General features: G+C 38.5%; 1 protein-coding gene and 1 non-coding gene across 2 annotated transcripts; both read right to left on the reverse strand.

Moving 5' to 3' along the window:
- Positions 1–6551: 6551 nt before the first annotated feature.
- On the reverse strand, positions 6552–6622 carry trnag-gcc (transfer RNA glycine (anticodon GCC)). The gene has a single exon. It is a non-coding gene; the product is annotated as a tRNA-Gly (tRNA).
- Positions 6623–11166: 4544 nt separating this feature from the next.
- lsm3 (LSM3 homolog, U6 small nuclear RNA and mRNA degradation associated) lies at positions 11167–16886 on the reverse strand. The gene is made up of 4 exons (XM_061728367.1): positions 16859–16886; positions 14739–14849; positions 13749–13844; positions 11167–11736 (listed from the first exon to the last, which is right to left on the reverse strand). Exons 1-4 carry the CDS (start codon positions 16877–16879, stop codon positions 11656–11658), a joined length of 309 nt encoding a protein of 102 aa, XP_061584351.1. The 5' UTR covers positions 16880–16886; the 3' UTR covers positions 11167–11655.
- Between the last annotated feature and the right edge of the window lie 1071 nt (positions 16887–17957).

Here is a 17957-nt window from a genome sequence, read left to right on the forward strand (position 1 = left end):
GGCGACCAAGGGGACCACTTCTTCAAGGCCAAAGACACAAGAAATGAAAGGCCACCAGCCATTACGAAGATGAAAGGCATCATGGTGGATGGAGGGGCGACATCCCACATAATAAATGACATGAATAAGTTCAAGAGTTTTGATGACACGTTCCAGCCTGACACTCATTCAGTGGAGTTAGCAGATGGAACAAAGTGCAGTGGGATTGCACAGCGGCGAGGGACAGCGACGATCTGTCTACTAGACAGCGCTGGACGACAGCACAGAGCACAGTTGCGGGATGCTCTATACATGCCCTCTTACCCACATGATATCTTCTCGGTGGCAAGAGCCACAAATGGAGGGGCGACGATCACCTTCCAAAAAGGGGACAATCGCATGGTCACCAGGGATGGCAGCAGGTTTGACATACATGAGAGTGGTAACTTGTATTATTTGCCAACTATACAAGATAATGTGGATCATTGTAATGCATGTCATGATGTACAAACCTGGCACGAAATATTAGGCCATTGTAATTATGAAGATGTGCAAAAATTACAAGGTGTCGTGAGAGGTATGGAGATAAAGGGGAGTGTGGTTAAACCAGCACAATTATGTGAAGTGTGTACAAAGGGCAAATTCACCCAGACAAGAAACAGGGAGCCTGACAGAAGGGCTAAGAAACCCTTAGAGTTAATCCACACTGATCTAGCTGGCCCCATGCAAACTACGAGCATAGATGGGCACAGATATGCCCAATCCTTTACCGATGACTACTCAGGTACAATGATGGTGTATTTTCTGAAGTCCAAGAGTGACACCGTGCAGGCAACAGAACGCTTTTTAGCAGATGTAGCACCGTACGGAGAAGTCAGGTGTGTCCGATCTGATAATGGCACGGAGTACACAAGTAAAGACTTCCAGACACTAATGGTAAAAAATAGGATTAGACATGAGACGTCTGCACCATATTCACCCCACCAAAATGGCACAGCCGAGAGAGGTTGGAGAACCCTCTACGAAATGGGCAGATGCTTACTGTTAGACAGTAACTTACCAAATAAGCTTTGGACCTACGCTGTACAGACAGCAGCTTATGTGAGGAACAGATGCTACAGTAGGCGTACTAAGAAAACGCCATACGAGCTGTTCACAGGTAAAGGACCAAACATATCCAAACTGCAAAAATTTGGATCAGCGTGCTACGCATATAAGCAACTAGCCAAAGGGAAGCTAGACTCTAAGTGTGAGCAGGGTGTTTTCGTGGGTTATGATAAAAACAGCCCCGCTTACCTGGTGTACTACCCGGAAAAAGAAACGGTTCAAAAGCACAGATTGGTCAAGTTCACGACCAAAGCTGTAACAGAAAAAGAAACACAAACATGTGAGTCATACATGGGGTATGGTGATGGGGAGCTACACCCCAAGGTTAATGACAACAGAGAAATGTGTGTTCATGACGATGTTGAAAATGTGCCAGGTAAAGGTATTCAGGGTGGTGTTTGTGGGACTTTACCTGAAAAGACTGAAAGTACACAGCCGGGTGAAGTCACAGAGACTGTAAACAGAAGGAACCCACCGAGAAATAGGAGGAGACCAACTCATCTAAAGGACTTCAAAGTTGAGGATGCAGTGGACAAACTGCAAACATGCGTGGACTTTTGCTATAGAGCAGTATGTGATATTCCTCAAACTTTCAGGGAAGCCGTGATGTCGAACAGGTCAAGGCAGTGGAAAAATGCCATGGATGATGAGCTGAAATCACTGGAGGAGAACGAGACGTTCAGCCTCACCCAGTTGCCACCAGGCAAACGTGCAGTGGGGGGAAAATGGGTCTACGCACTAAAGACTGACATTGACGGATCGGATAAATTCAAGGCGAGGTTCGTAGCAAAAGGCTACAGTCAAAAGCCAGGGACTGACTACGAAGAAACATTCTCACCCACTGCTGACATGACAAGTGTGAGAGTGATCATGCAAAAGGCTGCACAGGAGGACTTAGTCCTGCATCAAATGGATGTGAAGACAGCCTATTTGCATGCACCTATAGATTGCGAAATCTATATAGAGCAACCAGAAGGCTATGAGAAACAATCACCAACAGGTGAAAAACTGGTTTGCAAATTGCATAAGTCTCTCTATGGTCTTAAGCAGTCCGGTAGAAACTGGAACGCAATGTTGCACACGTGTTTAATTGAGAACGGTTTCGCGCAGAATCCTGCTGATTACTGTGTGTATGCAAGAGAGAAACATGATGAGAAGGTGATGTTAATTGGATGGGTTGACGATCTCATCATAGCAGCTAGCAACCAGGGTGTACTTAACAGTGTGAAACTGATGCTCACTGAAAGGTTTCAAATGAAAGATCTAGGAAAATTGAAATATTTTCTGGGAATTGATTTTGATCAAGGAGAAGGCACAGTGAAAATGTCACAAAAGAAATATGTGAACAAAATCCTAGAGAGATTTCAAATGCAGGATTGCAGGTCCAGGGAGACCCCATGTGAGCCCAAACTAGAGTACACAGAAGATGCAGAAAAAATGGCAGACCCAAGAAGGTTCAGGGAGGCAGTGGGAAGCTTGATTTACTTATCCACATGCACTAGACCAGATATCAGTTTTGTGGTTAGTAAGTTATCCCAGCACTTTGCTGAGCCAACGATAGAACACTGGAACACAGTAAAACATGTGTTCAGGTACCTCAAAGGTACATCAGAACAAGAATTATGCTTCAAAAGAAATGAAACAGAGAAACTTGGTCTGAGAGTGTACAGTGATGCTGACTGGGCATCAGATGTAGTAGACAGGCGAAGTACATCAGGATATTGTGCTAGTCTCAGCAAAGGAAGCTCTCTGATTTCATGGAAGACCAGGAAACAAGCAACTGTTGCACTATCTACATGCAAGGCTGAATACATTTCCTTAGCATCAGCCATGCAGGAATGTATCTACCTAGAGCAGCTACTCAGGAATATTGATAAATATCAATATGCACAAACAAAGGTGTTTGAGGATAATCAAGGTACTATAGCACTAGCCAAGAACCCAGTGCACAGACAAAGGTGCAAGCACATTGATATCAAGTACCATTTCATCAGAGAAACTATAAGTACTGGAAAAGTGATTTTGGAGTACTGTCCTACTGAGCAAATGATTGCAGATATACTGACAAAGCCAGCCACCAAGACAAAGCTGAAGAGGTTTGCTCAGGACATGTTTGGCACCTAGAAGTGCAGGGTGTTTTTGTTTACACAAGAGAAACCATGTGACTGATATTTTATTTGGTTATTTATTTGAATGGTATTTTATTTTGTTAACCCATGTGAGCTAAGTGCGAGTGGGGGTGTTAAGTGTTGTCACTAGATGGCGCCTTTACTCTATATGTTACGGTATCCTGTTGTATTGTTGTACAAGGTTTACGGTACGTTCAGTGTGTGACGTCATTACGTTCTCTCGGAGAGCGCAAGTTTATTCCTGATGAAAAATGTTCATGCGGCATGACTGAATAAATATGCCAGCAGGCTAAAAGTGGATGAAACGAGTCACTCTGCTTATTCTCCGGAACGCATAGCTGTGCATCAAAGCTCATATGCTTGACACATTTCTTTTTTTTCTCCTTTTTACTGTACAATACAGTATGCATTACTTTCAACATATTTTTGAAAAACAGCAGCAACAGCCAAACAAATAATCAAAATTTCAACAATTGCTCTGCAAAAATGTCAGTTTTAATCCCCACACATTTTTAGTGAGTGGGCTGGGCTTGTTTCATGTTACTGATCCTCTCAAACCGGTTGCAGGTGAGGGATTACCACATGCATCTTCCTTCCAGTACACCGGGTAGTTGTGGGACCTGAAGCAGCAGGTCCCCGGTTAGATTCCCGCTGGCCAGACCATTACTTTATGTCATTCCCCTTCTCTCTTCCCCCTATTTCATGTCTCTCTCTCACTACACATATGTATTGAAGGCAAAATCTTAAAGAAATAAAAAATATTACAATTTTTTTTTTTTAATTAATCTACCTTCCAACCTCGCCACGCCCCCAGTTTGGGAACCACTGGCGTAAGGGATGGCAGCAAATGAAACGTTGGTAACAGGATCCATCCTCTGAAGACCAACAGCAGTGTTCAGAGCGTAACATCACGTAGAGGTTATAACGACCAGGTTGGACTTCAAACCTGCGGTGAACCAGAGGAGTCAAAGTAACAAAGTACAAATACTTCGTTACCTTACTTAAGTAGAAATTTTGGTTATCTATACTTCACTGGAGTAATTATTTTTCAGACCACTTTTTACTTTTACTCCTTACATTTTCATGCAATTATCTGTACTTTTTACTCCTTCCATTTTAAAAACAGCCTCATTACTCTATTTCATTTCAGCCTTTAAAAAAAACTAACTGGGCTGATACGTGCGATTGGCGCGTGCTGGTGCCGTATCTCTGCATGTCGCCAATATAATGTTTGCAGATACGTTTATTTGATCTGATTTTCCACAATTTGGCTAATGTCTTTAACCATTAAAGTTTAATGTTTGTTAGTGACATATTTAGTTTCACTGATGGGAAATAAAACCGCAGTGAAAAACGCACAGGGTGAGGCAGACAATACTCTGCCTCACCTGAAGGGGGCGAACGTGAGTCAACGCCGTTCGCTCACGTACTAAAATAAGGAGTTTTACAACAAAGTAACGGAGGTTTTTGTGGCGAAGGACAGGCGCATGTACTTCATTTACAAATAAAAGTAAGACCAAAAACACTTTCAATCTTATAAAAAAGAGATTAGACTAAGAAAAATACAATAGAATATTTAAAAACTAAATGTTGGCCTTAAATAAAATATTCTTTGTTTTTCTTTTCATGCTTTTTGTTGAGCAATCTGTATTAAATTGATTAAAGTATCAGAATTAAACGTTTTAAAAACAACTGAATATTTCACTAAAGGTCAAAATTGTAATCTGTGGTTTTGTACACCAGTCTACACTCTCATTTATGTTGTATGAATTATAGAATTGTGGCGGTCAACACATTGAGGGTGTAGAGCAAATGCATGTTTTTTCTTACCTTTACGTATCTGTAATATGTACCGTGCGTGTGTGTACCCGCGTGTTTTTTTTGTGAAGAATGCTGATGAGATATGAAACAACCAGTAGCCAATTGAATAAGCTTCCCTTTTCCCTTTTTGGTTTATATATCTGTAAATCTGACACTAAAGGAGTCAGGTCCTCACCAACCATGAACCTCACCGCACGTCACTGGTCGTTACGTAACGACGGGTGCAGAATAACGATTTACATAGTTTGGCCTCCGATGCGTGAAACCACGCCGACAACTAACTCCGCCGGCCGGAGCTTCTGCCATGTTTTCATAGCGGTGTATCACGTCATTCAGGCAGCCAATCAGCACAGAGCCTCATTATCATAGCCCCGCCCACTCAGAATCCTGCATAGATAACGAGGTTAGAGAATGGGAAGATAAAGACATGGCTCAGAGGCTGAATTTCTAATTTATCTAGCAAAAACAATCAATAGCTTGTTTTTAAGACATTCAAGGCCTGTTTAAAATAGGTATTAGATGCCATAATAGGTCCCCTTTAAATCAGGCTTCAAGGGAAAAACCAAATGGCGAATGGGAATTATAGTCTTTAACAACAGTAGACAAGCTTCCTGCGTAAAATACTTGATTATGATTATAATTGTTGGTATAACTTGGTGGCAGAGGTGTCAAGTAACGAAGTACAAATACTTCATTACCTTACTTAAGTAGAAATTTTGGTTATCTATACTTCACTGGAGTAATTATTTTTCAGACGACTTTTTACTTTTACTCCTTACATTTTCACACAATTATCTGTACTTTTTACTCCTTACATTTTAAAAACAGCCTCGTTACTCTATTTCATTTCGGCCTTTAATAAAAACTATCCAGTTAAATTGCTCCATCCGGATAGAGTGAATGTGGTTGTGGTTGTTTCAGATGTTCTTGTCCAGTTTTGTTCTTACATCCGTTCCCTCAGATTCCTGCAACTAAACTTGGATGTACATTCCAATAAAGGTTAGGATAAATGATAACATGAACATGAAGTTTGACTTTTTGCACCATTACAATACTTATAGGCAACTAGTCATCATATCTCCTGCTCTCTGAAACACATGTTAATGCTCAATAGTACACATATATGCTTCTTTAATATGTTTGCATTATACTAAGATACATTCATTTTCAATGGCTTTTGTCCTTAATGGCTTTTCCCCCTTACATTACTTTTACTTTTATACTTTAAGTAGTTTTGAAACCAGTACTTTTATACTTTTACTTGAGTAAAAAACTTGAGTTGATACTTCAACTTCTACAGGAGTATTTTTAAACTCTAGTATCTATACTTCTACCTGAGTAATGAATGTGAATACTGAAGACACCTCTGCTTGGGGGAGACCAGCTGAGCCATTTCAACCCCAACAATAACTTAAGAATATCAACGATGACAGGATTACATTCTGATTTTAGACAAAATAGAGATAGATAGATTGATACTTTATTCATCCAAAGGGAAATTCAAAAAAGGGAAGTTGCATTGGCCGGGAATCGAACCCGGGCCTCCCGCGTGGCAGGCGAGAATTCTACCACTGAACCACCAATGCTTACAGACGCGGCAGCGACGGAGAAGGATTCACGCTACACACAAATGCACCTGGAGGTAGAATTTAGCAAGTGCTAGATAGAAATGTCATAATTGCATTAAATCCTGCCTAAAAAGGAGCTGATTGACGCCAGGTCTCCGAGTAGAGTGGTTTTATTTCAGAGCTGCAGATAAATAATCGCCGGTTTCTTGATGCTTCTTTCAGAAGAGCTGCACTGCCATCTGGTGGCCAGTTAATGAAGTGCAGCCACAACCGGGAGTTTATACACTTACAAATATTGTGCTTGATCTACTTAAAACAATTAAGGCAACTTTTTGCATGAGATTATTATGTAGATCAAGAAAGACGTTTACTTTATTTATCAAAATTAAGTTGACTTTACTTGCAAATTAATTTTGTACATACTGAAAATGAAGTAGTTTATACAAAGACTAGTCTTTCTTGATCTACATAAAAATCTCATGCGAAAAACTTGCCTTCATTTTTCTAAAGTAGATCAAGCAAGATATTTTTTACTTCAAAAAAATAAAGCATGTTTCATCTAAACGTTGGTCAATCTGCCCAATAGATTAAAATTGTTAAAGGAAAAGTAAATACAACAAGAGCATTGCTTGTTGTTTGTGTGTAAATGAAAAGATTGCCTGGGATTACAGAAATACAGCTGGTTAAGGAAAAAATGCACAATGTCTTGTTTTTTGAACAAATGCAGATTAAGTTCAAAACTAGATGTATTCATGTAAAGCAACAAACTTCATTTTTAATTGTTAATATCACAGATTTAAATATGTTATATTTGCATGCTCTTAGATTAATTTTTTTCAGTGTAGTAGCTCTTTCACTTGAAATTAATACAGAAACATCCGGCTTTTTACAAATCAACACTCAGAGAAAACATGAAGACTTATTCTACAAGATATAGTAAACTCTGAGTTAACCAAGGTGTACTCTTTGTTCAAATGTAACAAACTGTCATTAAATGTCAGCAAAACAAATTTTATTTTATTCAAATCAAACAAAACGTTTGTCCACACCGGTTACTGCCTATTTAAAATAAATGGGCAGGAAATAAAAAGAGTATATGCCACTTAATTCCTGGGGGTCCATATTGAAGACTCAATTTTAAATGTCATGTTGACCATTTTGTAATCAAACTGTCCAAGTATGTTGGCGTATGCCGCGTTCCATTTACCTCGGAAATCGGAACTGGGAATGGCAGCCATCTTCGAATGTTAACTCGGGAGTGGTGAAGCTTCTCCCACTTTCCCAGTAGGAAATCCCACTTAGAGGGGCGTTCCAGTTGAAAATCCCAACTGGGAACTGGGAAATTCCGACCTCCGAGGACAAATGGAACGCGGTATTGTTCTACAAGATCAGACACTTCCTTCCTCTGTCTGCCCTTTTTACGTTGTACTAAACTCTCTTTGAACCTCATCTCAACTACTGTAATGTGATATGGTGCAACACCTTCACAAGCCATCTTAAAAAACTAGTATATTTGCAAAAGAAAGTCATACGGGCCCTGTCTTGGTCAGAGGACATCGCGCATTAGTCGATGTAACTCATCCAGAAATGATCAAAATCTCCCGCGACATCGCGAGAGCCAGCACGGGAACTGCACGAAAAAAAGCCGACTCAAGCGGGAGTTCGCGAGTTCGAGCCCAGGGACTGCCGATAACAAGAACGTGTTTTTAAGAGTAAAAACAAATGAGATGGTAGAAATAAAGGTTCATTCTACACATTTTCTTCCCTAAGCTATGTCCAATTTGGGACAGTTAGCCTTGTATAGATTCTAAAGGATCTTACTATTTGAGTTTATAACAATGTATTAGAGGAAGAAAGTCATAAAATCACTTATAAACATAACATTTTATTGAAATAATAACAATAACAAATAACAACAACATAACAAATAATAATAACAAATAATAAGAATAACAACAATAGAAACAGTAATAAAACAACAATAGAGATAAATTATAATTTATGAGAACTCTAACAGGAAGATCTTCTTCTCCCTGTGTTAAAATGAGGAATATTGATCTTCTGAAGTTATATTTATATATTTATAATATATTTAATATTACGACTTTATTCTCAAAATATTACGACTTTATTCTCAAAATATTACGACTTTATTCTGAAAATATTACGACTTTATTCTCATAATATTACGACTTTATTCTCGTAATATTATGACTTTATTCTAAAAATATTACGACTTTATTCTCATAATATTACGACTTTATTCTCGTAATATTATGACTTTATTCTCAAAATATTACGACTTTATTCTCAAAATATTACGACTTTATTCTCATATTATTATGACTTTATTATCGTAATTTCCATTTTTTTTTTGTCTTAGTTTGGCCCTAATACTCGTCGTAATTCCACCGCTTTGAGTTACTAAGACTGTCTGAGCTAAACGATTATCATAATGCTTGTCTTATGTTTCAAATTGTCAACAGGCTCAACCCTAGACTTAGTCGTCTTGTGCCAATCTCCAGTCCTCAGCACACATACCAGTACTACCTGTACTACCAGTACACCAAACAAGAATCAAACCACTCATATTAGGGAAATGTGGCCGACATGTGCGCGCCAGTATGAGTGTTGTTTGCAGGGGCCGCAGATTTGGAATAGGATTGATGAAGGTGTTGCCTTCTATCTCCAAGTTTAAAAGACAGCTAAAAAATAATCTTTTACTAACCTATATATAATATAAAAATGCTTCTTCATGGACTGCTGGGATGTATGTGTATGATTGTATGTGTATGTGATGTTAAGCGTGTACAGTTGTGTTCAAAATAATAGCAGTCTGTTTAAAAAATTGAGTAAAGCCCAAAATCCTTATAATGGTTTTTATTTCCATGCATTGGGAACACTGCACATTATATTCTAAATCAAAACATGAAGAAAAAAGCAGAAATGTTTTACTCACATTACAGAAAATGAAGAAAAATGAACATTGGGCTGTTCAAAGAAATAGCAGTGTCTGCATTTTACTTTACAAACTAAAATATTTACTGTATAAACTGAAAAATATCCAGGATTCAGCATTCCTATGAATCACTAAACTAATATTTAGTTGTATAGCCACTGTTTCTGAGAACCGCTTCACATCTGTGTTGCATGGAGTCGACCAACTTCTGGCATCTGTGAACAGGTATTCCAGCCCAGGATGATTTGACAACGTTCCATAATTCCTCTGCATTTCTTGGTTTTGCCTCAGAAACAGCATTTTTAATGTCACCCCACAAGTTTTCTATCGGATTAAGGTCCGGGGATTGGGCTGGCCACTCCATGACTTTAATTTTGTTGGTCTGGAACCAAGAAGCTGCTCGCTGACTGGTGTGTTTGGGGTCGTTGTCTTGTTGAAACACCCATTTCAAGGGCATTTCCTCTTCAGCATAAGGCAGCATGACCTCTTCAAGTATTTTGATGTATCCAAACTGATCCATGATCCCTGGTATGCGATAAATAGGCCCGACACCATAGTAAGAGAAACATCCTCATATCATGATGCTTGCACCACTGTGCTTTACTGTCTTCAGAGTGTACTGTGGCTTGAATTCAGTGTTTGGGTCGTCTGACAAACTGTCTGTGGCCCTTAGACCCAAAGAGAACAATCTTCCTCTCATCCGTCCACAAAATGTTTCTCCATTTCTCTTTTTCCCAGCCAATGTGTTCTTTGGCAAATTGTATCCTCTTCAGCACGTCTTTTTTTTTAACAGTGGGACTTTGCAGGGGGTTCTTGCTGATAGATTAGCTTCACACGTCTTCTAATTGTCACAGTACTCACAGGAAACTGGAGGTCTGTCTTTGATCATCCTGGAGCTGATCATTGGCTGAGTTTTCACCATTCTGGCTATTCTTCCATCCATTCCAATGGTAGTCTTCTCTTCCGTTTTCTTCCACGTCTCTCTGGTTTTGCTTTCCATTTTAAAGCATTGGAGATCATTTTAGCCGAGCAGCCCATCATTTTCTGCACTTCTTTATACGTTTTCCCTTCATTAATCAACATTTTAATCAAAGTACGTTTTTCTTCTGAACAATGTCTGGAATGACCCATTTTTCTCAGGTTTTCAGAGAGAAATGCATGAGCAACATGTGCTGGCTTCATAAGGGCCACCTGATTGACACCTGTTTTTTCAGATTGAATGACTTCACTAATTGAACTCCACACTGCTATTTTTTTGAACACGCAACTTCAATTCATTATTCAATTACACAGACCGAGGAGCATACATATCATGAATGTTGGCTGTTGGTTTTCTATGACCCTGCTACAGCAACTGGTAAATTATTTGCCATGCAGTAATATCATTTCTACCAAAAACAGGTTATTCATGTTGGACTGCTATTATTTTTAACTGTATAAGCTTTCCTAGCTTCCTTGGGGGACCCATTCACTCTACCCACTTAAATCCACTGTATTATTGTAATTATTATTATGGTATTGTGAATCAATTTAAATTCAATTCAAAGAATACAGATGTTTTTTATTTTTTATTTATAGAAACAGATTCAAATCAAACGTTTTACAACTGAGCACGAGTCGTTCACACAACGCTCCACTAAAACATGAGGATTAAATGAAAAACTGTCCAAAAACACCTCGACATGATGTCATGGATTCAGATTAAACTTCAAGAGCATTTAAATTTGAGTGACGAGGAATAAACGCGGGTTCAGGAACCGCTCAAACCTCAAAACAGAAACATTAGGAAGTCCGGCTGCAGCAAACACTGAGATACAGAGACGTCAAATTAAATTTGATTTAACAACAATATAAAAAAATACACCCCCCCCCCCCAAAAAAAAAAAAACAGAAAACACTTAGCCGTCATTTCTCATCAAGTAAAAAAACATATCTCCTGGTCTTTCAACCCACTAAAGCAAGTCAATAATCAGAGGTTTAACTTCAGGACGATGTTGGATAAAAACCTAACGGGGGGACCATTTCTCTGAACCCAGATCTAGTTTTTTGGAGACGTGAGGGTTCAGGATCAGGTTCTGGATCAGGTTCTGGATCAGCCCACCCGGAGCGGCGGTGCCACCAGGACCACGCCGTCTCCTCTCACGAACAGCATGGGGATGTTCCTCTTTGTAGACTGAAGGAACACAAACAAGGACAACTTTAGAATCACTCTGCGTTAATAATGTTCGCTAAAAACTCGGCCAGGCTGCAAAAAAGGGGAATTAAAGCTGCAAGCAGCGATGAACGGGCCCTCGCACTCACGGCCACCGTCCCCATAAGCATATCAGAAATGACACCACCCACGACTTCCCATGTCAAACCATTCAAAAGTTATGGCAGAGAGTAGTATTCTGTGGGGCGCTGTTGAGCCATTTTGCCACGCCCATTAATGCAAACCATGAAATATCAAATTTATCGCCAGGCCTGGCTTGCGTGCAAAATTTGGTGCCTTTCGGGGAACTATCAAATATGAACCAATCAGACGAAGGGGGCGCGCGCTTTTTGGCATCTAGTGTCGCCACGGTAACGCTTTTGAAAGAGAAAAGTAATGCGTGTTGTCGCAGGATGGAGACGCACATTTTGATGTATAACACACCTGGGTGCACGTTACGGTTCGGGCTGAATTAACTGCCGAAGAAATGGCATAAATTGCGCCAAAATTACACGATTAATTCAAAATGTCCGACTTCCTGTTCAGTTTCGGTCATGGCTCCAAGAGACTTTTCTTTAAGTTGCGACATGATACAGGTGTGTACCGATTTTCGTGCATGTACGTCAAACCGTATTGTGGGGCTTGAGGCACAAAGTTTTCTAGGGGGCGCTGTTGAGCCATTAGGCCACGCCCATTAATGCAAACCATTAAATATCACATTGTTCGCCAGGCCTGACTTGCATGCAACATTTGGTGACTTTTTGGGGCACGTTTAGGGGGGCAAAAACCCTCATTTTGTCAGAAGAAAGAAAAATTCCTACAGATACAATTAGGGCCTTCGCACTGTAAGTGCGAAGGCCCTGATAAAAAGAAGCATCATCTTCTGGTATTAGAGGTCGTTACGACCCAAGAAAAGCATCAAATAATTTTACTGCATATTAAAAACCTCCAGAGAGCAGTTGAGCAGCAGCTAGAGAGTTTGTGGAGGAAGATTCCAGCAGAGCGTCGTCACCAGGGGGGCAGTTTTCTCAACAATGGCAGCTGGTGGGAGTGAAAGAGGAACATCAAAGAAGCCTCTTGTTTACCAGAGAAACGTCGGGGACGGACTGGAATTCAGTAGGAAATACTCAAATTAGAAACCACAAGACTGGTGCTAAGGTATTTGCTAAATTGTCTTTCACTGTTGTGAAATCTGGGTAATCAGTTTATCTGCAGAGGGTGAAACACAAGTCCTCAGAGGTGTCAAGTAACGAAGTACAAATACTTTGTTACCGTACTTAAGTAGAAATTTTGGTTATCTATACTTCACTGGAGTAATTATTTTTCAGACGACTTTTTACTTTTACTCCTTACATTTTCACGCAATTATCTGTACTTTTTACTCCTTACATTTTAAAAACAGCCTCGTTACTACATTTCATTTGGGCCTTTAAATAAAAACTATCCAGTTAAATTGCTCCATCCGGATAGAGTGAATTTGGTTGTGGTTGTTTCAGATGTTCTTGTCCAGTTTTGTTCTTACATCCGTTCCCTCAGATTCCTGCAACTAAACTTGGATGTACATTCCAATAAAGGTTAGGATAAATGATAACATGCCTCTGAAGTTTGACTTTTTGCACCATTACAATACTTATAGGCAACTAGTCATCATATCTTCTGCTCTCTGAAACACATGTTAATGCTCAATAGTACACATATATGCTTCTTTAATATATTTGCATTATACTAAGATGCATTCATTTTCAATGGCTTTTGTCCTTATAGCTCTTACAGTGTGTTTGCAGTGTATTTACATCCAAGGAATAAAAACATTGAGAACCATCAGTTTGAGAGTCAACCATCATCAGTCGGGGATGATACAGAAATTATTTTTTCTCTCTGTGCGGCCGGTACCAGATGACCCACGGCCCGGTACCGGGCCGGGGCCCGGGGGTTGGGGACCACTGCTCTACAGTATAGATGTTAAAAACATCCCAGTAGGAGTGATACATCACCTTGTAGAGTTCTTCATACGTCTCCTCATCGATCTCCACCGTCGTCACCGTCTCCTCCACGTCCCCCAGGATCATGTTCAGGTGCTGATCGTAGGCCTGGGAGGTAAATACACACCGTCAGGGAGGGGAGAGACACACACACACACACACACTAGGAATGGAATGGTTCAGGATATACCGTCAAAAAAATTCCCCACAGTAAGAATTTGTAAATTCGCAGTAAAAAAACGATAAATTCCCGTTGATGATGTTTTTGTGTAACAAACATGGCGGAAGGCGGATCTGAGAGCGAGGAGCTCGTCGTTAAACGAGGCTCCAGCTCTGGAACTAGTTTGGATTTATAAAGAGAGACGAGGAGCAAACATCATCTATTATGTGCAGAGTTTGTAAAAATAGAAGGAAATGGTTGTTACATTTTGATATAACGTTTGACTATCACGAAAAAAGTAAAACATTGCAATAGTATCTAATTTGTGGCATGTTCCAACCACAGGTTAATGTTCACATTTTATTTATATTAGAAGAGGTCATCACTGATTGGATTTTATTTTCAGTGAACTTTTATTTATTTGTCCTGTTTCTTTATTTATCAGGTTGTATTTTTTTCTACTTTGTGATTTTATAAGCTAAGAAAACTTGAAGGGCAATGGTACTTTTGCTGTTTGCACTGTTATCCCACTGTTTAAACCATACAGTTTGAAAAAATGTTGAATGTTGAAACTGTTTCATTTGAGTCATTCCAGTTTTGCAGTACAGGTGTAACTCATTTAATTGGTTTTTATTAATTCAATGTAATTGGTGTAGTTTAGTATTTAGTATCTTTTACAGCAGTGTTTTGGCTCCAAAGACTGAATGTGGTGATAGATTTATAGTTACAAAGGTGGAGTTGAATTGGTATTTTTTTTTATCGTTATCGGGATACATTTTTAGTCCATACCACCCATCCCTAACACACACACACACACAGAAACAGCAGCGTGTGTGTCTCACATGCAGGCGTCCCCGCAGCTCCCGGTCGTTCCTCATCTTCACGTAGATCCTCTCGTCCAGACTGAGCCGGATCAGATCCAGCGGCTCCTCCACCGTGTTGGTGGTCGGTTGCTATGGAAACAAAGAGCAACAGGAGTTAGTTTTGTCAAATGGGCACAATAGTGATGTTCGATACTATCTATTCCTTTCCGATCCGATATTGAGTGAAATTCAGGCTGGTATCTGCAATTTTTTTTGTTTTGGTTTTTTGCACAATAGTTGTCCTTATCTCTTTGATTTACTGTGACCGGAAAAAGTCGGATAAACCATTCAGGAAAAGATCGCTAACTAGCGGTCACGGGGGGGTAGTGCACCACGACGAAATGGAGTGACGGAGAAGTCCGAAGGATTCATGACGGCGTCACGGCTGCTCTGCGTTGGTTTGACGCTTTGGTCACTGCTATTATTTGTAATATATTATATTATTTGTAATCAGCACAAATTATCTGTCCCCATATGATAAAATCCACCACCCCCCCTGATTCTTATATGCAGTACTCGAGTACTGCATATAATATATACTACTATAAAAATAAAAAGTAGTTCCTACCCGCAGCGTGTCATTTAGACCAGTGTTTCCCAACCTCGGTCCTCAAGGCCCACTGTCCTGCATGTTTTAGATGTTTCCCTGCTTCAACACACCGTGATACAAGTGGCTGTGTCATCAACAGAATTGTACAGGCCTTGATGACAAGCTAATTAGGACCATTAATTAGAATCAGGTGTGATGATGAAGGGAAACATCTAAAACATGCAGGACAGTGGGCCTTGAGGACCGAGGTTGGGAAACACTGATTTAGACCAAACCTGAATAGTTTAGTTATTTCCACTGTATTCCTGAGCTCCAACTGTCAGCTCCTTTAAATCAGGATTAAAAACATTACTGTTTACTGAAGCTACTCTTAAATTAAATACTTACCTTGCCTTGAAAACACCAAAACAAAAGCTCAGATCTATTTTAAAGACCTTTAAAGTAGAATATAATATTAATGTATAATATGTTTTATAGCTACCTTATGAAATGCCCATTTTTTTGCGCTGAAGGGTCAAAGTGTGAGTACAGGACTGTCTCAGAAAATTTGAATATTGTGATTTTCTGTAATGCAATTACAAAAACAAAAATGTCACACATTCTGGATTCATTACAAATCAACTGAAATATTGCAAGCCTTTTATTATTTTAATATTGCTGATCATGACTACAACTCCTATCCTCCTCAAAAAATTTGAATATTCTGTGAATCTTGATTTGTAATGAATCCAGAATGTATGACATTTTTGTTTTTAATTGCATTACAGAAAATGAAGAACTTTATCACAATATTCTAATTTTCTGAGACAGTCCTGTATTTGACACTGCACAAAAAATAATGCATGAAAATCAATGCTCATCATTGACATATCCCAGTAATAATCCAAAACAAAAAATATCTACTTTGCATGTAGTACATTGAAAATAATAATTTTTTTCTGTTTTTTTTTTCCATCTAAAAACATGGTGGCATCATGACAAAAACCTGGCATTTAAAGGGTTAAAATCTTTAAAAAAATCATGAATATTGGATATCAATAATTAGGTCAGAAGAAAAAAAAAGGTGAAAAAAAAGCTCAATGAAAGTAGAATATAATATTAATGTTTAATATGTTTTATAGTTACTTTATGAGGGTCAAAGTGTAACAATTATTAGAATTAAAGCAGAAAATAAAAGATAAAAACATAAACCATGTGTTGGACCATGTGCTGCTGAAACAAAGGACTTTAACAGTCCTGTCCTGCTCTTACATGCAATTAATTCATGTGCAGGTTTAACCCCTGCATTCATTAAAAGTAGAGTATTTTCATCTTTAAACAGGTTTTTAAATGAATGAATATTAGCAGCGGGTGCTAACAGGCTAACACAGGAGCAGCTTTCACAAGGTCCAAAGAAGCTCAAAAACACCTCAGCAACGGCCCAAAAACACCACAATAAGGACTTTAAATCACGGACACGAGTAAAAGTATTGCTGGTCAGTCATATCAGGGATAAATATCGCAGTACTGCAATAAAACGGGAATATTAAGGAACGAGAGAAACACGTACTTGCTCCACGTCGTCCGCCATTTTTAGAGTGACGTCAGGGAACGGAGGGCGCCAGGTCTGCAGAAATCAGCCTTCCGGGGCCGGGGGGCGCCAGGTCTGCAGAAATCAGCCTTCCGGGGCCGGGGGGCGCCAGGTCTGCAGAAATCAGCGTTCGGGGGGGGCGGTAGGATTACACCTGCTCCATTTTAAAGCGAGATCACCTGCATCAACATGACTGGTTTAGAATAGAATAGAATAGAATAGAATAGAATAGAATAGAATAGAATAGAATACAATACAATAATACAGAAAATAATTATTCTTGGCATTATCATGATATATTGTTTTATAGTGTATTATTATATTATGTTATAAAATCTCATGGGATGTTAAACTATAGTATTATTATATTGTTATATATTATAGTATGGTGATATCATTTTGTTATATGTTATAATACTATTTGTATTATTATTATTATTAATATAATTATTCATACGTATTGTTATTATTGTCACAGGACTGCCATCGAATATTTGAACGGTTTCAATTTCATCAGCAATATAAACATAAACATAATATAAACCAAATATATATATATATATATATATATATATATATATATATATATATATATATATATATATATATATATATATATATATATATATATATATATATATATATATATATATATATATATATATATATATATATATGTTTATGTTTATGTTTATGTTCATGTTCTGGGTCTCTGGAAGGCGTCTAGAGACAACATCTGTTGTATTAGACGCTATATAAATAAATAAAAAAAAATATATATATATATAGCCATAACATTTTCAGAAGCTTTAGATTTGCACGTCTCTTTATATGATTAATTCATTTTATGTTAATAAATTCAATTCAATTCAATTAAAAACTTTTATTTTCACAGGACTGCCATCAAATATTTGAACCGGTTAAATTTCACCCGCAATAAATGTTTAAATATACATATAAAATTTTACAAATATACATATATATAGCCATAACATTTTCATTTTATGATAATAAATGCATTTATATAAAAAATAAATAGATACAAATCTGAATAAAAATGCCACGTTTTCCTCCTCAC

This window comes from Cololabis saira, chromosome 8, assembly GCF_033807715.1.
Source record: "Cololabis saira isolate AMF1-May2022 chromosome 8, fColSai1.1, whole genome shotgun sequence".
NCBI lineage: Eukaryota > Metazoa > Chordata > Actinopteri > Beloniformes > Belonidae > Cololabis > Cololabis saira.